At 43.9% G+C, this 23,647-nt stretch overlaps 1 protein-coding gene across 2 annotated transcripts in view; it reads right to left on the bottom strand.

The window, feature by feature from the left end:
• Positions 1–426: 426 nt before the first annotated feature.
• The window catches only part of Spata18 (spermatogenesis associated 18), a 32,277-nt gene continuing 9,056 nt past the window's right edge, over positions 427–23,647 (bottom strand). Inside the window, exons 4-13 of one of the 2 annotated variants that reach the window (XM_036201152.1) lie at positions 22,854–22,957; positions 14,185–14,280; positions 12,234–12,458; positions 10,515–10,791; positions 9,017–9,175; positions 7,338–7,513; positions 5,653–5,776; positions 3,984–4,067; positions 1,402–1,447; positions 427–1,108 (exon numbers count right to left, since the gene is read on the bottom strand). In XM_036201152.1, coding sequence (XP_036057045.1) covers positions 1,101–1,108; positions 1,402–1,447; positions 3,984–4,067; positions 5,653–5,776; positions 7,338–7,513; positions 9,017–9,175; positions 10,515–10,791; positions 12,234–12,458; positions 14,185–14,280; positions 22,854–22,957 — 1,299 coding nt within the window. In that variant the 3' untranslated portion in view covers positions 427–1,100. The remainder of the gene's footprint in view (positions 1,109–1,401; positions 1,448–3,983; positions 4,068–5,652; positions 5,777–7,337; positions 7,514–9,016; positions 9,176–10,514; positions 10,792–12,233; positions 12,459–14,184; positions 14,281–22,853; positions 22,958–23,647) is intronic. The other variant, XM_036201151.1, reaches the window with a different exon arrangement.

Consider the following 23,647-nt stretch of genomic DNA (forward strand, 5'->3'; position numbering starts at 1 on the left):
TAGATGACACATACGGTTTTAGGGGGGGAAGAAAAAAACAACTTAAGATACAGAGGCATCCTCAATACTGAGAGTAAGATTTTAAGATTTTGTCACACAACCCAAGTGACTATTGCAGTTTTAACACACAATTGGTCGTTCAGGAATGCTGTCGCTGTCTAAGTTGGATAAGGCTGGCTTTTAGTTGAAATCTAATTTTCTGAGAGGCTTGCCGCCTCAGAAAGCCACGCCCAAGGGTGGCAAGGTGCCTCCCATTGCTGATGTTCAGTCATAGCTACATAGCCAGTGACGTCACAGGCTGACTCCGAGAAAATTCAGCACAGCTAGAGGAGTAAGTGTGGGGGAAGGGAGGGAGGAAGGGAGGAAGGGAGGAAGGAAGGAAGGAAGGAAGGGAGCAAGGAAGGAAGGAAGGAAGGAAAGAAGGGAGGAAGGGAGGAAGGGAGGAAGGGAGGAAAGAAGGAAAATGGGAAACAAAACCCAGTACCTTTGACATTCAGCCAAAGCACAAAGAGAGAAGCAAGCTAACTGCTCTATCCTTTTAAATGTATATGTTCTTATGGTCTACATTTTCCCTGAAGCGAGTGGTGCTGGCATGAGCTTCCCAGCCTGAGGCTACAGATGCTTTGGAAGCCTTGAGAGGGGATCAGAACACTGAACCCACAATTCCAGTGATGCTGACAATAAGAGCATGGATCTGCAAAGATCTGCAAAGGAAGTCACTTGTCCTTCTTTGGGGACTCCGCTGGATGATGGCTCCTGCTTGCACTCCTAGGGGCGCTCTGCACGAGCCCAGGACTTTGGGAGGGAAGTCCATACCTTTGTAGTGGACTTGGTTCAAATGAATGTGATCCTACATGCCTATGTAATTGTTTTTATGAAATTGATGGAATTTGGTCCTACAAAATAGAAGGAGCGGCTATGTTACCCAGAGTCACAGAGGCACTGAGCCAAAGCATTGAACTCTCTGTGCGGAGTGATACACAGAATTGCCTTTTCATTTCATGTTAAGTGAGGTCGGAGGCAGACAAGTCAGGTGGGCGGAGGCTCTGAAGAAACTGGCTGTTCCAATGGACTGTGGCAAACAAGCGTGGCTGGTGGTTTTAATACCCTAGGGAGAAAAACAAAACAGCTCGTTACTATGGCTGCGTTCTTGCACATTCTTCAGAGTTGTCTAAATACAAAGGGCCACAAATACTTGTTGCTCTCCATGGAGGTTGCTTTTCTGTAAACCATGAGACCAGCTCAGACACCATCCATGAGAGGGCCCAGAAATGAAATCAACAGTGGGAACTGGAGAAGACAAATATTCCTCAAGAATAATCATTTTGCTCGAAAATGTGGCATGCTACAGAGGAGATCTAAAAAGCAGAAAGCTCGCTGCATCTTGACCGCCCCACTTACTTGGCAATGTACATCTTATTGGAGAAGGGCTCCGACTCCGAGACATCTGAAAACAGAAAAGAGTGTGGTGAATTGAACAATATACAGCACTCACAGAATGAATCACTTGGACATGGCTAATTCCTAAAACTAGCCAGGGGGCTGGAGAGCTGGCTCAGCAGTTAAGAGCACTGGCTGCTCTTCCAGAAGACCCAGGTTCAATTCCCAGCAACCACATGGTGGCTCACAGTGACCTACGGTAGGTTCTGATGCCCTCTTCTGTCATGCAGGCATACAAGCAGATAGAGCACTATATGCATAAAATAAATAACTCTTTTTAAAAAGAGAGAGAGTGGCAAATTGCTCTTAAAGAAAGAAAGAAAGAAAGAACAGGTTTCTAAGAGATAACAAAGACATAACAAAATAAAATATAAGATAAACCAAAAACTAGCCAGTTAGTTGCTCTGAGACACCACATCACATGAGTCTGACTAGCTTTTTAAGTAAATGCACATCTAATTTGGTTTAAATCATACTGGTGACTGGAAGTTGGGTTCAATGGCTTAAGAGAAGAGGAAAAATTTTAACAAAATTAGTAAGAGCTAAAATTATGACAGATTCAATGGCTTAATGGGAGAGAAGCTTTTTAAACATAATTAACTAATAAGAGCTAAAATTATGACATTAGCTCCAAGACTCTTTATAAAAGTTCTCATGTGTCCAAACCCTGCCCTTATACTAAGGAAGGTCTGAGCATCTGTAAAAGAATGATTTTCAGATCTTCCCATTACCTTCCTAAGAAGAAACTACCATACTGCGCCTTTACATCTGACACCAGGTACAAGCCTGTTTCCTGTTGGGAAGTCTCAAACAGGCTAGGTAACTAGATACCTACACTTGTTGCTCTCCCTGAGCATAGAAGGATAAAGAGAAGAGGGTTCAAACACGTCTCAGGACTCAGTGCAGAGGACACTCCCCTTGGATAAAACTTCTACTGAGAATCCAGAGTCCAAGTCTCCAGGCTGGAGAACCATCTACTAATACTGGTCTCAACTACTCTCCCCTCTGATACACCGTTTCCTCTTGGGATATCCCATCATGATGCTCCCAAGGTTCCCTTTTTATCCATCAGGTCACCAAATGTATGGTCCTCTTTTTGACCCACTGTACATACTTATTCATTAATGTAATTCAGTTTTATAAAATTCCCAAGAACAAAAAGACTGTGTCCATTGTGGGTCTTTTCCACTTCCCTAGCATTTCTTACATGGTTTTCTTCCTCTGTGACATCTGACCATTCTAAAAAACCAATCAAGCCCCTGCTCCCATGCTGTTTCCTCACCACCTCTAGGTGTTTACATTATAGACTATATCACACGACATCACCCATGGACCTCTTAACTTGATCTACATCGTGATCATCCAGGTAAGTTGTTCAAAGTACACAATTTTTCCTCTATGGTGACCCATTTGCAGAGAAAACCACATCTGGTTATTTTTGCATCCCTCCCATCGGGCCTTTGAGTTCTGTTTGAGAAGGAGCCTATTGGAGGAAGAGTGGGTGCTTGCTAAACTCAGAGATGATGGTGGGTCTGAGTAATTACAGAGCTGTTCTACAGAGGAAGCTCTGCCACCGCATTGCCAGAGACAGGTGGGAGATGTGAGGTATTCCGACCTGCAATCCTTCACTGCTCTGTCCTTGAGAACAAGGTCAAACACACATAGGAAGAATCTCCAGCTGAAGGAACAATAGATCGGTAGCCTGTCTTTCTTGGTCCAGCCCCACATTCAACAGATGTTGACTAAGTGTTATTTGGTGAGTAAAAGGACAGTGATGAGTCATTGTGATGTAAATAGTGAGAGTTTTCAGAATTTTTTTTTAAAGATTTATTTATTTATTACAAATACAGAAGAGGGCGCCAGATCTCATTACAGATGGTTGTGAGCCACCCTGTAGATGCTGGGAATTGAACTCAGGACCTCTGGAAGAGCAGTCAGTGCTCCTAACCTCTGAGCCATCTCTCCAGCCCTCAGAAATATTTTATGTTACTTCTTAATTTAAATAGATTTCCAAGGATTAATATACAAAGAAACTAATTTTATCTTTTTTACTGATTTTGGGGACACAGTAATACTTTCACTGCCCTTTAAAGAGTACTTCAATCTAGACTCTTTAAGTAATCCCTCCAAACTCATGTATTAATTTCTGGAAAAAAGCAAAAACCAAAAAAACAAAACAAAACAAACAAAAAAGCAGGGACCTGTGTTCAGATCTGTGACTCAAATGCCCCATGTCCAACTGTCTGTTCCCTAACAGCCTCTTAAGGTTGCAAAGAATACAGCTTTTAAAGAGGTAAAGTCTTTCATTCCTTGAAAGACCTCAACAGGAAAACTAAAAAGACAAGCTTTTTCCAGAATGCTTAGTTTCTTAGCCATCGTGGTATTTAAAAAAAAAAAACAAAACAACACAAAACAAAGGCACACAGGGTCTGTATCAGAGCAACAGCTTTTCTTACTGCCTACAGATAGGCAACTGCCCCTTTCCCAGGAAAGTATCCACACAGAAGGTGGTTTTCTGCATGAATGACTAGACAGGAATGTACCGTGCTTAATCCAATGCGGTTACGGGGACAGATAGGACTTAAGCTCCTGCTGCGGCAGCGTGTTATAGGTCGCACAGAACTCCACTAAGAGGAGAAAGAGAGACAGAGAAGGAGTCATGAGTTGGTTAGAGCAGACGTGGCTTACCACAGGCTCGACTGGCAGGACAGCTCTTCCCCTTGTCACCGGTGTGAGCAACACTCCTACTATTTCCTACCACACAGTATGTGGCAGGAACTTCTCCAGTAAAACCCCATTATAACGAACTTGAGGGTGCTCCCGTTCTGGTGCTCGGAGAAGTGTTTTCATGAGTAAACTGTTAGACCTCACGTTTGGCTTTGGGATTCATGGCTGGCTGGTTGTTCATTTTAAGTATCTACCGTGTAAATGCAGCCCTGAGATCATATGTACCCCAGAAAAAAAGAAATCTCACTGAACACAATAAAAGGCCTCCGCAGGGCCAGCTATTAAGTCCATGTGAAGAAAAGTATCCACCAAATTCATGGTAGATGTGCTGTTTTAATTGGGTGTCCATAAAAAAGGAGTAAATGTAAGTGTGCTTGTGAGAGAGGGGATCAATAGACAATAACTCTTTACATGATCATAAAGATTGTGACTGAGTCACCTCCCTCCTTCCAAACTACACTCCATTAGTGAAAATCTCCTGAGAGGGAGTTGTAAGGGCAAGAATACTGTGTAGGGAAAATGTTCACTGTAGAGCTCATGTGTTGTCAGGGGGACAAAAGCCAATCTTGATAAGGTTGGCTTTTGAAACACAGAACACTTTTATGGAGATAGTTTTCACTACAATGGGATTTTAACTTGTAAAACAAACACCAATATTCTAAGTTTTTGTTTAATAAACTTCTCTATTCCCCTATGTGTAGCCTCAAAGCACCTCCCCTCTCACCCAGTTCAGAAAACAGGGACCAAAACCACCACCTCGGCTCTGGACCAAGGGGCTCCCTTCAGAATCCACCTGGTTCTGTCTAGGAAAGCATGAGGAAAGTAATACATCATGGTATATGCATATCCAAAGTCCCTGTGACCGTGAGTCCCAGCACACAAACTCCTCTCTCTCTCTCTCTCTCTCTCTCTCTCTCTCTCTCTCTCTCTCTCTCTCTCTCACACACACACACACACACACACACACACACACACACACACACAAACACAAACACACACACGCACGACTCCATTTGGAAGGCTCTTCAACTTTTTAAGATGGTCAAACCATCTATAACCAAGAGCTATATAGGAAACATCCTTCCAAAGCCAAATGGCTCCTTTCTCCCCACTTTCTCTGCCCCATTTTATTCCATCCTTCCCTTCCCTATACATCATACCAAGGAAAGAAAAACAGGATACGTGCATAATAACTCCCCCCAAATGGAGAGATGTCAAAATGTCTCTAAGATGGAAGAAATAAATAAGTCACGGCTAACTCCATCTTTGGATGGAAGAGTGGCAATGAAGTCATTGCCGGGGAGTCACAAAGGATTGTGGGATGCTCCACACAACAGAGAGCTGTTTTTCCCTTCTCCTTGGTATGAGATCTTATCAAACAGCTCTATCACAGTCTTTTATCTTAGAATCTTTGGGTTTACAAATGTTCTCGAACTTGTGAATCAAACACTGGGGATGAATTGTCACTATGCAAGGCCACCGTACAAAAGCCCCTCTCTTGGTAACTGCTTCTCCCTTCATAATGACACAGTCATTCTCCATGAGAGCAGGCCACACGTGATAAAAGACCAAGGGAGCGGTGAAATCCGAGTCGTAGCTGCGGCGGTACCTGCGGGGTGCACAAGAGAACAGAGTAAGATCGCCCCCAGGGCCTTGTGCAGCCTAGGCATGCACTCTATGGCTGGGCGATGGCCACCAGCCGGCAGTTGAGCATTCTGTAACGTAACTAGAGGAAACCCAACTGAAAAGTTCATTCATGATGAGGCTTGGGTCTAAACAGGACTCAGATCAGCATTCTGTGGTTAAGGAACAGAAACCAGCAACAACAGGCCTCTGGCACAGACTTGCTAAGAACACATCATAACAACAAACTTCATCCCACCTCTAGTCTCCTCAGAATTAAAAGAGCTGCAAGTCTAGAAAATGCTAGAAGCATAGACCTCTGAGGTTTTCTACAATATTTCTCATGCAAATCTGGGCTAATGTTTACAAAGCTAGATTGGAATGTGTCTCAGTGACCACATCCAAAGAAGATACTCAGCAGATAAATGAGTATCTGAATTAAGATGTTGGTGGCTCTCTCCCAATTTATTTATTTGTTTGTTTGTTTGTTTGTGTGTGTGTGTGTGTATTTTGTGGCTCTGTGTGTGTGTGTGTGTGTGTGTGTGTGTGTGTGTGTGTGTGTGTGTATTTTGTGGCATGAACATCTGGGCTACTTATCCTGAACTACGGCTAAAACAAAGAAGCAGAGTTCTTACTCCTGACCACTCACTACATGCCTGGCATCATCCAAAATCTGAGTTATCACAGCTAGCCTTCTACAGTCCTGAGGAGGAAGCATTACTACCCCCCACCTCTTGAAAGAGAAGAAAATTGAAAAACAGAAAAAATAAAGGACCATACCCAAGATCACATGGTAAATGGATCTAAGTAGCTTAAAGCCAGAGTTGGCCTTCTTAGCCACTAGCTTGGCCTCTCCTCAGGTGATCTCCAGCCATAGCTAAGATCTTGCCAAACCTCAATGAATGTTTCAGGTTATTTCAGCTTCTTCTAATTTATTAGTGGAATATTCACCATGTGAAATTTGGCAGAATCTAATACTTCTAAACAGGAGTCCAGCACATCAGTGTGCATGGAGTGTGCCTGGTGTTTGTGAACTGCAGCCTCCCAAGCCCCATGCTAGAAGCACTGCAGCAAACAGCACACACGGTGGTATAGATGTGTGCATCCCTAAGAAATGCCTGGACTGCTTCTGAGGTTGGTGGTGCACACACCACACTTGGAGAGACCTGGCCTAAATCACACAATAAGAACCAGTGTCCCTGAGCACCAACCTTTGGCCTCCAGGGGGAGCATCCGTCTGCACACATGTGCACACACATGCATATACCACACACAATAAAAATAACAAAAAATAATCTTTAAAACTGTGTTTGTATTCACAGAATACATTTGTTTAACTACCATTGTTCCAGGCAACTCCTTACGTCTCCCCAGAGCTAATATGGTCAGTGAAGAATGAGCCCAAGAGGGGTGTCGGGATGACGGTACAGAGAAACTCATAGCATGAGCGTGGCTACTGATTTCTCTACCCAGGGTTCTCTCCCCTTCATCTTCCTGGGGAGCAGGGACAGTGAACATGGTTCAGCACCTGCTCCTGTGTCTCTTACTTGCAATCATTAAAGACTTCTCCATCAGCCCCAAACGCGATATCAAGTGGTGGATCTAAGGACTGCATCGCAAAGGCAATACAGCATATCTCCTGGATGAAGTCATGGAGGAGGCAGAAGTCAACTTCAGGAGGGAAGGAGATCTTGGGGTTGACGTTCATGGCACGGATCACATCCTGAAAAGCAAAAGATGGCATCAATTGGCTGCCAACTTGTGACAAGAAGCTCTGACCTCCAGAGGATTCCCGACACCAGTTATGACTGATGGGAGATGGGAAAGAGCATGTGAACTAAAATAAATTAATCCAGGGGAGGGAGCAAGTGTGCTACGAGGAGAAGGATGCTGCCGCTTACTAGTAGGGAAAAAAGAGAGTAGACAGCAGAAACAAGCTTACAGCAAGAAAAATCCCTCTTAAAAACTAAAGGAAGAGGCTCATGGCATTTATAAGTTCATGGGGGGAGTACATGTCCATATGGGTGTGTGCACATATGAATGCAGGTACATGTGGAGTCCACAGGTTAATGATGGATGTCTTCCTCTATTGCTCTCAATCTTATTTTTTGAGACAGGGTCTCTCACAAACTTGAAGCACATTGATTTAGATAGGCTGTCAGGCCAGCCAATGAGTCCCAGAGATCTGCCAGTCTCTGATCCCTCATGCTGGGATTACAGACGTGTGCTACCTCACCCAGATTTTATATGTGTGCCTGGGATCTGAACTCAGGTCGTCATGCTTCCATGGCAGGCATTTTACCAAATGAGCCTTCTTCCATCCTGATTTTTTTTTCTGTGAGTAAATGTAGGAGATGCTAGCCAAAAACTCTGGCTAGTCCCCTGCTACACCATAACATAAGTAAAGTAGGTTGCTTTTATTAAGTGTTTACTATGCATCAAGTCTTGTGCTAGCAAATGGCCCACCTCCTTTCGTTGACCCATCCCAGTAACTCTGTGGGATAATGATCTCTGATGCTCCCTTTCAGAGACTGGAAAATTCAGAGTACTGGGAGTTTAAATGAATGGGGAAGGCAACACAGAGGTCACGTGGGTAACATCAAGGTCAAACCCACACTCATTTTCCAGAGTCTTAAGAACTAAAATATTTCAATTCCCAATCTCAAAGACCCGCCTAAAAGATGTGATTATAAAGCTCAGAACATTTCCCCATGTCTGAGTAAGAAACTAAGGAGATGGCTAGAGCATAAAGCATCTATCACACGCATGAAAACCTGTCTTCAAATCCCAGCACCTACATAAATCCAGGGTCTGTCTTAGCACTAAAGAGGCAGAGACTGGAGGTTCCCTGGGCCACCTGGCTGGCTAAATCACCCAAATTGACAAACTCAACAAGAGACCTTGCCTTAGAAATTAGAGAGTGATCAAGGGGCATATCCGGTGTCAATTTCTGGCCTCCACAAATGTGTGCACACCCTCACAGACACATGCAACACACACACACACACACACACACACACACACACACACACACACACGCACCACTCTTGCATGCAAAAGGGAAAAGCTGCCAGTAAGGACTGGTTCTGCATGGAAAATGGAATGTTGTTCTACTCTTCCCCCACATAGACATAACATCAAACATACAGACGCATTCCTAAGTTATCCTTATCCGTATTCGGTATGTCATCACATGCTAGCTCTCCGAAAGAGACTCAACACTTACATTAACACTGCTTTGGGAGTCATAGAGGTCAAGATGGCAGATGATATAGTCCATGACTGCGCACTCAAAGTCATTTGAGCCCACGTGCGACGGGGTCAGCATCTTCCTTACCCGGATCTTGAAGTGCCTGAACGCCATTTTCGCTACGTGAAATGCCTCCTGCACAGGAAAACACAGCAAGTTTATCTGATGAGGAGAGGAGCTGAGAAGGTCCAAAGAAAGGAATTAGGAAGAATTCAGAAGGCAACATCAAACCAGTGTTCAGATAACTAAACATGGTTGGCCAAACACGGTTTTGACTTACGACATAGTATAACTCTCAATTTTAAAACGTGTAGAAATGTACATGATAACACATTCATTTTAAGACAAGTGAGCCTTGTGTTGGTAACTCCGGGTGCCAAAAGCAGGACAATGCAGACCCAGGGATGGAAGTTCCAGTGCTATGGGCACACAGCAATGCCATGATACTGGCCAACATGTTAAGAGAAAATAACCTGTCCCAGGTTTCTATTACAAACTCAATAAAACTTTATCCCATACCTGTTATGTATGTAGGTATCAGTAACACTGACAAGAAAGACTTGGTTTCTCAAGCTTTACCCAAATCACTTTAACCACATCACAAAACACCTTTAACCAAATCACTTAGTTACAAGCCAGGGGCCTAATAAGCTTTCCTTATAAAGAACCAAATGGTAAATGCTTTAGGCTTCACTGGCTACCATTTCTGTCACTGTTTTTTGTTTTGTTTTGTTTTGTTTTGTTTTGTTTTGTTTTTATCATACACCTTTAAAAGTATAAAACCATTCTTCATTCTTAGCTCCTGCACAGCGCTGTAGGAACAAGCCAGATGTGGCCCATACACACAGTTTGCTGACCTTTGTCATAACTGAATAGATCCAGAATTTCTGATCTGTCTGCTCTTGCCTTAACATGATGTTTTTGTTTCTTCATGTTTATTCTGATAATGGGGTCTCAAGGTGGCATCCACCCAGAGGACACATGTATCCACCTTGAAAACCAAGGATTATGTTTACATATCTTTTTAATTTGCAGCAATAGCTGCATTGGCAGCTTTAGTAACTCATAAATCACTTAGGCAGAAGAGTGAACGATCTCATCCTCTAGTTTTCTAAGGCTGGCAGAAGACCAATAATTAATAATCATGTACAGCAAAAGCCCTACTATGTGCTCATGTTAGTCACATACCACAAAAAGTACACTATCAATTTAACATGGTGCCGTTTGAGATGGTCCTGGGTTGAGTGATGGACACTGCAATAAAAGTCTGGCCAACATAAATGTGTGACAGTTCAGTCATGAAGAATGAATAGCTCCCTAATATCTATAATGAAAGAAGAGCGGGGAGAGACGGGACAGATGGGGAGTAACTTCAGGATGCACCAGCCTTTTAAGGTTGCATCATTCACTTTGTGATCGATCTCCCACTGCACCCCACCCCCCCAGGACCCGAAGCTGCAGATGTCGCATTTACCACTGTGGCGATGTAAATGATCCGCTGCACCGTCTCAGCTCTGTCGAGGCAGCGCCGCAGCAAACACTGCGCGTCCAGGCGGGCCTGGGAATAGGCGTCGCTGAAGCGGGACAGGAGAGCGGCTTTGCGAGCCACGCTGGATATTTTGGATTGGTTTGGGGACGGGCTTCTGATCTTGGCCACTGTGGTGCAGGGGCTGTTGGACCTGCTGCGGCTGCGGCTGCGGCTGCGGCTGCGGCTGCGGTGACTAGGGCTAGGAGACCGGCTCCTGGTTGACCTGCGGGTGAACGAGAATCCGCTGGGCAAAACTGTGATTCACTCTTCCCCTTTTCTTGGACTTCCTGAACTCTTATTCTTCTGGGTGGGGACAGAGCGAATGCCACACCAGCACCATACAACCTCTCACACGTGGGCAGGCAGGGGGAAGGCCTTGGGGATGATCTCTCCACTAGGGGGAGGCATTTTGTCTCCAAAGGCCCCCAGAAATGGGAAAGAATACCCTCTATTTACTTAGTGAATTAGAATGCACAAAAGCCCTTTCATCATGAACACCTCAATTTATATTTTCAGTCGTCCTGGGTATTTGATTACCGGCTATTTCATCAAGCGGGAACCGGAAGCCCTCAAGGTGAGGGCCGGAGCTAGCACGTAAGTTGGATGCTGGAGTTTCTTAAAACTGACCTTGGAGTACTAACTCAGCATCCAAGTGCTTCCCAGGACCTTGTAATTGAAACTGGACTGCTATCGAGCGCAAAGTAAACAATTAGATATCAGGCCAGTCAGCCCCAAGGTAATGAGGCTCCAAAGAGAAGTCTTACAGAAGGCACTACACAAGGAGCAGGATAAAGCAGTCATCCAGTCAGCAGACTCTGAGTGGAGACCGCCTCCTTCCCTGCTGGTGTTGCCAGTACCCATGGTGCATATACTTCCACCATCCCCACTGGCTGCTCAGTATCAGCCAGTATCAGTCCAGCAGAGGAGAGCCTCCACAAAACGGAGGACTCAGGAAACACCTAGGCAAACTGATTGTCAGGAGCCGGGGCTTCAGTAACCTCAGTCAGGAGATGCCAGAGAGAAGGAGGACTAGAGGAAAGAAGTGCAGCGATGGAGACACAGCTGCTTTGTCTGCACTTAACGCTGTCCTCCTCTTCTGCCCCATCGAGTGGAGTGGGAGGGATTTCGTGAAAACAACCCACACACAGCCATCAGCAGAGTGAGGGAGCAAAGAGGAAACTCCAGCCAGGTGTGGTGGCTCACAACTGGCGTCCCATCACTCAAGATGTAAATCTCAAGCCACCCCTGACTATATAGTGAACCTCAGGCCAATCTTGGCTACAAAATGCAAGTGTGGCTCAAGGAGGGGGGCAGGAATGTAATGCGGTGAAATGAACAACCATCTCCAGTCCCTGGACACAGGACTCTTAGGGAAAGATCTTCAGCTTATGGAACACTCTTTGAACTTGTATTAGCCATTGAACAGCCAGCTCACACAAGCCTGGTTTCACGGCCAAGACACCACTTTCATCCTCTCAGCCATTTTTCCTGGATAGAAGGGTGCCGTTCTAGAAAATAACCCTTTTTCGAACAGAAGCTTCCCAGGCCCTTGGGGCTTGGATTTCACTCTATTGTCCTCTCTCTACTATCCAAGCTGTCGCTGCTAACTCATTGGGAAGAAGGAAATGAAAAGCAAATGAAGGGATCCGTGAGAGTTTTTCAGACCTTCCCTGGAGACCGGCTTTTTCAGCAGACAAGACAGCTATCTCATCCTTCAGATTTTGGAGCTGTTTCCCATAGTCTGACATCACCTCTTGGCTCCGTGGCTCTGAGGTCCGCGCATCTGAGGTCCGTTTGCTTGAAGCTCGCCGGTCAGATTTGGAAGCCTCAGAGCGCCGACTGTCTGAGTTTCTGTGGCGGGTTTCTTCCTGGGCTTGAAGAGATTTAAGTCTAACAACAAAGGACAAGAAATGGGGGTGAGAAAGACAGGAAGCAGAACAGAAAAAAAAAAAGGAAACACTTTTTTAAGAGGTAGGGAAGGGCATAGAGGAGGAAGAAAAGAGAATGGAAATGAAGGAAGGAGGGAGGAAGGGAGGGAGGGAGGAAGGAAGGAAAGAGGGAAGGAGAGAGGGAGGAAGAAGGGAAGGAAGGAAGGAAGGAAGGAAGGAAGGAAGGAGGGAGAGAAGGAAGGAAGGAAGGAAGGAAGGAGGGAAGGAAGGAAGAAGGGAGAGAGGAAGGGGGAAGGAGGAAGAAAACAACTGGTACCATTCACATTCCATTATTGCATGGGGAAACTCCCAAGGAAATAGATGTGAAGACATTCAATAAGTAAAGAACAAAACCACAGAGATAAGGATTCAGCCCACTTCTACAGGTCACAGCTGGGAAGCTTCCTGAAGAAAGGCTATTAATGTGGGTCCCCCGGGGGCAAGTAGAGTGCTTTGCAACTGGACTCAGCTTCATTGTACAAAACTCCAAAAACACCGAACCTTCAAAACTTAGTCCAACACCGGTATGACCCCCTACCCTCCCTAGCTCATTTCTTGGACAGACAGTCTGAAGGAAGACAGTAGAAGGCTAGCTGGAGGTGGGAACTTCTGAAAATAATGCAGTACTAAAATAAAATAATAAAATAAAAAGTGTTAGGTATAAAATCGACACCCTCATTAAGACCCAAAGAGGTGTGACCACCGTAAAACAGAAGCAAAAGCCCTGAGAGCCTGTGGTGATGAAAATACCACCAGTTGAAGGGGAAGAAAGGACGAAGGGCTGGTTAGGATGCCGTGAAGCCAGGAGCACCGAAGGATGTAAAGACGCACTAGAAACGGCAGAAGACAACGGGGTAATATCACCCGTGAATTCAAGGCAGTGTACCAACCAGGACGTAAGAGATCCAAATGAGGCAGAAGAAAGAAGTAGAAAATGTAACAGCATCCTGAGAAGCCTCGGGAATGTTCTAGAAGAAATTAACACTAGAACATACATGGAAACTAAATTAAGCTAAAGTGTGTGTGAAAAGTATCAAAAGACATGTGTCTTGCGATGTGCGTGTGTGTACATGTAAAATATACTTGGGGGAAGGACGGGACTTCAAACTTTAGAGAAGATAAAGGACCTGTGTTCACTCTTTCCCTCTAGAAACAATCATTAGGAACTAGTCTGAAGTCCAAATTAAGATTTAACAAAAGTTAATTCCCTCCGTGTTGCATCCAGAATTAAACGTTAATATCTAAGTTAGTGCTCAACATAAAGGAAATTCGAAAACAATTGAAGATGATGGACCTATTTGAAACTAACTTCTGCATTACTTTTTTCTTGGTGATTAAAAACAAAAGGACTATAAAATGAAAAGGTGGACTTCCAAACCATATGGACGTCAATGTGTTCTTTGTGGTTTCAATATATTAACTGGAAGGAAGAACAGATGCTAACAAACAGTAAGTACCACTAGAGTGAGGGAGGTTTTTAGCTTCCTGGACACTATGCTACATTTTAGAAGTTGCCTGTATTCAGTAAGAAACTCCTATAGTGGGGGGAAAAAAGAAACTAAACATTCATTAAAAATGCAGCTGCCTCCTTTCTGGTGAATTCTCACGATGTAATAAATGACTGAAAAGCTAGACTCAGTGACTCAGCAGCAGCTGCAGGGACTCTATGGGTTGTTTCATTTTCTTACTGCTTTTTTAGCTGATTTATCTCCTCCTCTGCAGCCATGAGGGATATGGTTGATCTGTTCTTGTCTCCATCAAGACTCTTTCCAGTGTCAGCCAGACTGTAAGAGAAATCAGTAACTAAAACCAGATTTTCCCAAATTGCCAGACTTTCCAACTCAAGGCGTAGATTTTCTAGGGAACTCCTGACCTGAGTTATACAGTTACCATAAACAACATCAGAGTCTCAGCCCTCAGACATATCATGTTGTAGGACATTACGATGGGCTCAAACAGAAGCATGCCAGTGTCCCTTGCTTAGTCAAACACAGAGAGATTACAGAGCTAGTCCCTAAAAGACTGTGATAGCTATCGACATCAGATGGTAAATGATAAAGGAACTCAATTCCTCCTGCTTCTCTTACATCATCGACCTTTTCTATCCAGTCCCCAGGTAGCCTCTCCGTGTAAGCTCTCCATTTTCCACTGGGTACCAATTCCTATTCTCAATGCTTTTCACTCTGGGCCTTCTTTTCTTTTTCTAAGTACTTTTTCAATATAAAAATAGTTATTCGTCCATGGTGGTGATTAATTATGGTTACCAACTTGATTCTACTAAGAAACACCATGGAAAAGTACATGTTTGGAGGTATGTCTATGGGGATGTTTTCAGAGAAGATTGACAGGTGACAGGGAGGGTGACCTCTAATGGAGTCAGAAGCATCCCATGGACTGACTAATTGGAGTTGGGGGGGACAGCCACTGAAGGCCAACATTCTCCTGTCTCTACTTCCTGATCCATGAAGATATGAGCAAGCAGCCTCCAAATGCCTCCAATGCCTTGTCCCTCCATCACGCCTTCCTCTCTGTAATGGATTATACCCCCTAAACCATGAGCCAATACAAAGGTTTTTCTCCTAAGTTTCATCTTTCCAGGTATGCTGGTTAGTTTTATGTCAGCTTGACACAAGTCAGAGTCTTTTAGGAAGACAGAACTTCAATTGAGAAAATACCCCCACCAGACTGGCCTATGGGCAAGCCTGTGATGCCTTTTGATTGCTCTCTGAGGGTCCAGCTCATGGTGGGAAGTGCCACCTTAGTTAGGAAGCCCTAGGTGCTATAGAAAGTAGGCTAAGCTATAGGGAGTAAGCCAGTAAGCAGCACTCCGTGGCCTCTGCATCAGTTCTTTCTTCAAGTAACCTGCTATGAGTTCCTGCCCTGGCTTAATTGGATGATGTACAACAAGCTGCAACATTAAATAAACCCTTTCCTCCCCAAGCTGATTTTGGTCATGATGTTTTATCGCAGCAATATAAACCCTACCTAAGACACCATGGCCTTGAGGAACATAACTAAACCAAAAATTGGTCCTAAAACGTGGAGTCAGTGCTGTGACAAGGCTGGTGCAACCAGTTTGTGGAAATAATAAGAGGTTGCCACTGCAGGCTGGAGAAAGCCCTAGCATGCTGTAATCAGAGCTCAGTGGATCTCTGGGAGGATCTCTGAGAACAGAATGGAGATATGAACAGTGTGAACTGGAGAAGCATGGACAGTCCCAGCTCACGAGGTCTCAGACTAACAGAACTTCGTTGGGAATTGGACTAGAAGCCATTCACGTCACTCTGGCAAAGAGTCTGGCTGCATTCTGCCCATGGCCTGAAGTTGAATTTCAAAACAGTGCATCTTTTGTTTGGCAGAGGAAATTTCAAGACAACAGAATGTCCAGATTGTGGTGTGGCTATTGCTCACTGCATTTCCCAGATTTGCAGTGAGAGTGAGTGGTGGATCATAAAGTCGGAAAAAATGTGCAGTTTGCTCAAGAACCACGTGAACCTGGACAAGGCTGCAAAAGGAAGTGTACGGTTTAGTGGGGGGAAAAACTTGGACCTAGTTCAAGTTGAAGACCAAGCAGGTAGAGATTATACACATTAGTACCATTAAAGAGAAACTTTGAAGGTTGCACGGGGATGATACAAAAGTTGCATAGAGGACAAGATCCCAACCAACAATAGTTCCTGGGTCTGTTCATGCTAATTCATTTGAAAGGAGAATGTTTGACAAGATAGGGCTTTCAAGGTACCCCACAGAAAAACAGCTGGATGAGCAAGTATTTTCCTGGCCTCAGCTGAGAAATCACACAGGTTGCTGCACCATGGTCCAAGGGTGCTGGGCTACATCTCAAGGTGGTGGGAGAACTTTGCATTAGCCCTATGGAACTGGTTTTGAGGCTTGTAAGATGCAAGGATGAAGGAGGCATGGAGATAAGATACCAAGGATCCAGGAAACTAATGAGAGCAGGTGATGAGTATTGAGGTTGGTTAGCTTGTGCGACGTTACCAAGGGCACTGTGCACAAAACTGTGAAAGTGCTCCTTGGGTTTCAGTGAAGACCCCAGAACATTTAGAGACACCAGAAAAATGGGACTACCCCTGAAGCCACTGGAGCCTAGATAATTCCACAAAGACCCCCAATGCCACACATGGAGCCTCCTCGGGATGTGGTTTTGAATTGCTAGGTCAGTCTTGCTCTGCTCTGCTCTCTCTTTTCTATGCTTCAGTTCATGCTTTAAGGAACTGATGTGTTTATTGATATGTTTACTGTGTCACTGTATATTAAAAGTGCAGAACTTACTCTTTTGTTTTATGTGGGCTAATGGGGTTCCTTCAATCTCAGAGAAGACTTTGAACTTGGGTTTCCAAACAGTTCTAGAACTCTTAAGACTTCAGGAACTCCTAGAGATGAACTAAATGCATTCTGCACTTTGAGGTCTGCCCAAGGCTGTAGGAGCCAGGATTATTATGGTTTAAAGCGGTGTGCTTGGGTGTCAGGCTGACTACAGTTGCTTTTTAAAATTTTCTTTTCATAGCGCGTGTACTCATACATGCCACAGTGCACATGTGGAGGTCAAAAGACAGCTTGTGAGAGTCATTTCTTTCCTTCCAGGCATGGAACTTAGGTCATCAGGCTTGACAGAAAACATCCTTTAACCACTGAACTATCTCGCCAGCCTCATGACAGTTGATCCTGATGTCAACTTAATAGACTGAGAAGCATCTAAGGTATCCGTGAGGCACTCCTTTAGGATCCTGTCTGAAAAGGTGCTTCCATGGAGGATTAACAAAGAGAGAAAGACATTCTCTAATATGGGCAGCAACATCAAATACTTCTGAGGAAACTAGGAAAAGGAAGAAAGTCAGCACAATACCAATATTCTCCTTTCTCTTCAATCTCCCAGTATGTGAGCAAGCAGCCTCCCGATGCCACAGGCAGGGGCCGGTCCTGCTACCATGGGTTCCCTGCCACAGTGGACTACATGGCCTGAACCACCTTGCCTCCCTTATATTGCTTTTCATTAGATATTTGGTCACAGCATTGAGAAAAGTAATTCATACACCTATCTCATGGCTTTGGGCCCCTGATTTCCACTACTTACTAAGCACAATTTTCCAAATACATTAGTCAAAATTAGTATCTGGGGCCCTCTTAACTTGAATCAAGCCATGTCATCTTTCTCTGACTAGAGAACTTAAACTTAGTGAGTGGAGGTGAGATGGACAGCACTGGATGAAGGCCCCAATGGAGCTGCCCTGGTACAGGGAGACATCGTCGGTTCCCAAAGAGCCCATGACATCTGTGACTTGCCTTCCATAATATATCTAGGCTGTTTCATCACAGTAGTCCTGAGTCTATAGAGTATGAGTCTTCTAGTGAAAAAATAATAGAGGGTAAAACATTGAGATCCTGTTATGGTTTGAATCTTCACTGTGTGCCCGGAACTCAAGTGTGGTAGGCTTGATGCCTGGTTGTAAACGCTGATGGGAGCACGTGGGACCTGCTTGGAAGATACAACACACTGGAGCAGGGCCTTCAAGGGGGCACAGAGACTGTCCCTGCTCTCTTCACTGCCAGCCAGTATGAAGCTAGGTGTTTTACTGCACTGTGCACTCCCTGCCTCAACTGTCCCAAAGTGAAGAGACCCAGAGACCATGATCTCTGAAACCTTGAGCCAAAACAGCCATTTCTTCTTTTAAGTTCTAGATCTTGGGTATTTTGTCACAGCACTGGAAATCTGACAAACGCAGATCTTCACCTAGAGGATGAAGCAGACTGGGAAATAAGGGGGTGAAGAATCCCTACCAGCATCACATAACTAGGCGGTCAGTCACTACCTACACCATGACCCCATGTCCACCTCCCACCGCGCCACTCTATATGCCACCAGACACACCTTCCACTGAGTGACGTTCACATTTATCTCCTATTCATACCCCAAGCTACAAACTATATCATTCCTCTTTACCCTCAGCCCTTAAAGCAGCGCTTGACACACAGATCTTTGTGAAAGATGAAACATGATATGAAAGAATAAATTAAGTGTCTACAGTCTAAAAGAGTGCTGGAGTAGACATGATTTAATATGGCTGATGCAAGTTGAAAGGAAATTAGTTTGTTCTGATAAAATTTGAATCTATTGCAGATTTTTAGAGGTAAATGTGGAAAATGAGTTTGTTTGTTTTTTTGATCAAGAAACAACTGAAGAAAATCAACAGTAGCAAAAAGAAATGGAAAAGTACAAGACAAGAGGAAAAGTACAGACAGAGATAAGGAAGGACTTTCCCTCCTTGCACACAGCATGAACATATATGCACAAGTGCACACATGCCAACACAGTACTAATTTCACACATGAAGAATAGATAAGAGCAAGAGATACAGCTCTAAACTAGAAACTGTTTTAGTCAGGTTAAAATATATTTTATTTAAATGTTTTGTGATGGATTGGTTTGATTCTCTGAGCAAATTTCTGATACAGGACACACATACTCCATCATTTGGGAGATCTTAAATGAAAGCAGAATAAGAGCCAAAGAGGTGTTAAACAAAACTAACCAAAATAAGGACATGGCAGCAAGTGTCTCCATGTGAGCATGAAGGCCTCTGGAAGGAAAACAAGTCACTCAGAAGTAATAAAGTAAATGGGACACATGACATGAAAGGGTAGGTAGGTGCTGTGGACACTAGTCTTACAAATTTCTATCCTTGAAGCATTTTCCAAAGAAAAACCTTTTTATAAAAAAAATGCATTCACCAATGTGGTGATATGAATAAAAGAAGCCCCCATAGGCTCGTATATTTGAATGATTAGTCATGAGGGAGTGGCACTGTTTAGAAGGATTAGGAAGAGTGACAGTTTAGAGTAGGTGTGACCTTCACGGAGAAAGTGTGTCACTGGGGTTGGGCTTTGAGGTTTTAAAAGCCCAAGCCAGACCCAATGTCTTTCTCTTCCTGCTGCCTGCAGACCTGGATATAACTTCTCCAGCAACATGTCCGCCTGCATGCCACCATGATAACTGTAGTAGAATATTTTAAGGTGTGTTACTTTTATTTATGTTGCATTTGTTTAACTCTATGAAGCTGTGTCACTGTACCTGTGTAAAACACCTGATGGCCTGTGGTCAATAGCAAGGCAGGAGAAAGGATAAGTAGGGGCTGCCAGGCAGAAAGTGTAAAGAGAGGGAGAAATCTGAGAGAAGGGAAAGAAGGAGGGGAGAAGAGATCTAGAAGGAGCCAGCCACCCAGCTATACAGTGATTCACGGAGTAAGAGTAAGATTTATAGATGATAAAGAGAGACATCATGGGGACAGAGAGAAACCTGGTGCTAGAGAAGTTGCCAGGAATCCCTAAGAATGACCCCAGCCTTGGCTACTAGCAATAGTGGAAAGGATGCCTGAACTGAACTGGCTTGCCCCAAAGATCAGACCAGTGAATACCCTAACTATCATCACAGAACTTTCCTCCAATGACTGATTCTATGAGGGATTCTATGAGCAAGTGCATCAGGATCATGATGGGAGGGAAATGCAGGGACAACCAAACCAAACTAGAGGGAACTCATGAAAATTGGATCAATGGCTTTGGAGCCTACATGGGAATGGACTAAGCCCTCTGCATGGCAAGACAATTGTGTAGCTTGATCTGCTTGGGGAGACCCCTGGAGGTAGGATCAGAATTCATCTGGTGCATGAGCGAGCTTTTTGTGGAGCCCACTACCTATGATGGGACACCTCCTGCATCCTTGAGGCAGGGGGAAGGGCTTGGACTTGCCTCTACTGAATGTGACGCCCCATGGGAGGCTTTGCCTTCTTGTGGGTAGTTTGGGAGGGAGAGGCTGGGGTGAGGGAGGCAGGAGGAGGGAAGAGGGGGATCTTTGATTGGTGTGTAAAATCAATGAAAAAATTTCTTAATGAAAAAAAGGAAAAACTTACAAAATAAAAGAAAAGAAAAAGAAGTTAGAGAATGGGAAAAGCCCAGAGACAAAAGGTAGATAGAATAAGTTGAGGAAAGCTGTCAAGAAACTAAGCCAAGCTAAGGTTGGGCATTTATAAGTAATAATAAGCCTCTGTGTGTGATTTATTTGAGACCTGGGTAGCGGGCTCTCCAAAAAAAAGAGTAAAAAACAAGCAACAACTAATGTCACCCAACATGGGGCTCAAATATCCATCTAGAGCTAAGAAAGCTGAACAACAACAGATGATAATGGACTACACCTCCTGAAACCGTGAGCAAGACCCAATTAAATGCATAAGTGATAAGTATAAGTTGCAATGGTCGTGGTCTCATCACAGCAAGAGAAGACTGGCTAAGACAACCAAGATTCCTGGTCCTTATCATCCCTTCAGACCCATGAGACACACAAAGGGGAGCAGGAAAGTCTGGCCCCATCTGTGCTGGCAGACATCAAAATGCAACAAATCCTCAAACCTTTCCCTTATAACTAGAGGAACCAGAGCATCCTCACCTCCTCCCTTGAAAGCTCATGTTCCAAGAAACTGAACCAGATAAACCCCGACTCAGAACCCACCGGCCTAAGACACTAGTGCCCAGAGGGAACCAAGGCCAGCAAAGACCACAGGGCAGTGCAAGACCTCAAGTGACTCACCTTTGGGATGCCTAAGAATAGAGCCAGGAAAGAATCCCACAAGAGGCAAATCAACTGGCAAGGGAAATGGCTCTTGGAATTTAGTAGACACTTTACACAAAGAAGTCTACGAAAAACAAGGTATGCTCACCAAGAAGTGGCGAACAGAAAGATCAGCTAGCATGGACTGAAACACATTAGAGTCTTTTAAAGGAACTCGGTGTTTGTGTGTGTACATTTGGCTCCTGCTGCTCTGTAACTGTTGCATAGGTGTATGTAGAGGTACAAGCACACACACAGTGTGTCTGGAGAAAAGTATGTCAAAATGTTGACATTGGGAGCCAACATGACTTCCACCTTTACATTTCTACTTTTATGTATTTGAGAAGGAAAATTGTATTGTTATTATCAAGCAAAACAGAAGATTTTCCATGTAGGCACTAAAAAAGTAAAATTCCACCAGAGAACTAGACAGAGTCACAAACTATTCCATCCCTGACTTCCTCACTGTCCTGTCCATAGCAGGAATGGTATGCGTGATGGGGGTTGAGTTGTTGTTTGTTTGCTTGCTTGCTTGCTTTTAATTAAGCATGTTGAATGGTGTCCCATATAAATTGCCTACCTTCCTCAAGTTCAGATCCAAAGCCTGAAATTTCTTTGCAGTGATTCCAGAAGCTTAACCTGATTGCTATTCCTGTTGCCTGACATTGTCTAACTTTTCAATATATACATATGAAATTTAACACGTATATAACATATATTATTAGTATAATATATTATATATGACATATATAATAGCTAGTTATTTTAAAATCTTGACTAAGTTTGCAATTATCTTATGCTTCCCTAAAAAAGGATAATAGATAGATACTGTAGGTCTGGACAGCATCTAGAAGGTAAGTCACACGTGTAGTGGCATATGCCTTTATGCCATTAATCCTATCTCTCTGGAGGCAGAGGTAGGTGGATCTCTGTGAGTTCCAGACCAGCCATGGTCCGTATCTTGTAAAAAAAAAAAAAGGAAGGAAGAAAGAAAGAAAGAAAGACCATTGGAACATAAGCCTCTGGGCATGCCTATGAGGGATTATCTAGGTTAGGGTAGTTGAAGCCGGAAGCAGCAGCCTAACCTGCCAAACTGAACAGAAAGGGAAAAGAGCCAAATCTAGCAATCATCACTCTCTGCCCCTTGACTAGATGCAATGTGAGCAGCTGCTCCGTGATTCAGCATCCATGCCTTCTCCTCCGTGATGGAATCTATTTCCTCAAAATAAACCCTTTGTCCCTTAAACTACCTCTTATTAGATCCTCTGTCACAGCACCAAGAACAGTAACTAAGACAGGTGTCCCTGCTCTACCTCTTATTCTCAGTTTCTCTCTTCAGCTCATCTCCCACCCCCTTCATCCTTCTTCTACACATTCTCTGATGACTAACGGATTGTTAGCTAATGATCTTTATTTCAAATATGAGCTGTTGAGGGAGCAACAGAGCCAGAGGTGAAGAACCAAGGGTCATAGAATGTAGATATCCAGGCCCCACCTCAGTCATTAAGTCCCCTGCACCTTCTACTCCTACTTTTCTCTCCCCCCTCCTCCTCCCTTACACACACACACACACACACACACACACACACACACACACACACAGAGAGAGAGAGAGAGGGGGAAATTTGCAAATTCCTACATTTTGCATGGCCCATTATTCTCTTTCCAGACTTAAAAAGTAATTAACTGTAGAGCAATTCTGTTTGAAAAAGAGATAACTTGCATTCCTCTTACTCGTCTTGAACCTGGTTTTGTGGGCGGTCTGAGCGGAAGTCACTGTCCTGTTGGTCCTGTTCCCGTATACTACGGTCTTTGTTTCTATCTCTAAAATACGTGACCTGGAAAGAAAAGAAAAGTAATATGGACATGGAAAATAATATGGACAGATGACAAAAACATTGTGCTAAGCAAAAGAAGCCACACACAGAAGAGCATGACTCTACACCAGGAACCCTCAATCCCAGACGACAGAAACCAGAACAGCAGCAACTCTGAAGGTAGCACAAGCAGGCTTGGAGGGTGGTGATGGTTTGTGTGTCAGTGCAGGAATGAATTATTTGTGTTTGTTCCTGGTTCAAAACTCCTCTGCTGTGGGCTTCACTGTAAATTACAATATAAATTAATTACAATATAAATTACAACTTGATTTTAAGGGAAGACTTTAAAACATCATCCTACATTGTGTCTACTCCCAGAATAAAAAGACTTAAAGCATAATCCTAACCTGAATAACACCCACAGGAAGTAAAACTCTAACCATCATATATCTTCAAAGAACATTAATAGCAAGTGTCATCTCTAGCTAGAGAGTTCTTACCGGGTGCTAGGCTCTCTGCAAAGCTGTTATGTTTTGGGTTTTTTTTTTTTAATTTTGTTTTGTTTTGTTTTTTTGTATACCTACCACATTTTAAAAATCAGGATCCTACCATTAAATTGGCAATCTTATTGTCCCCATGTGACCAATAAATATATTAAAACAAAAGTTCACAACTTCCCTGGGGTCTGCAGAGAGTACAGGTTTCTGCCCA

Source organism: Onychomys torridus, chromosome 10 (assembly GCF_903995425.1).
Source record: "Onychomys torridus chromosome 10, mOncTor1.1, whole genome shotgun sequence".
Classification (NCBI taxonomy): Eukaryota; Metazoa; Chordata; class Mammalia; order Rodentia; family Cricetidae; genus Onychomys; species Onychomys torridus.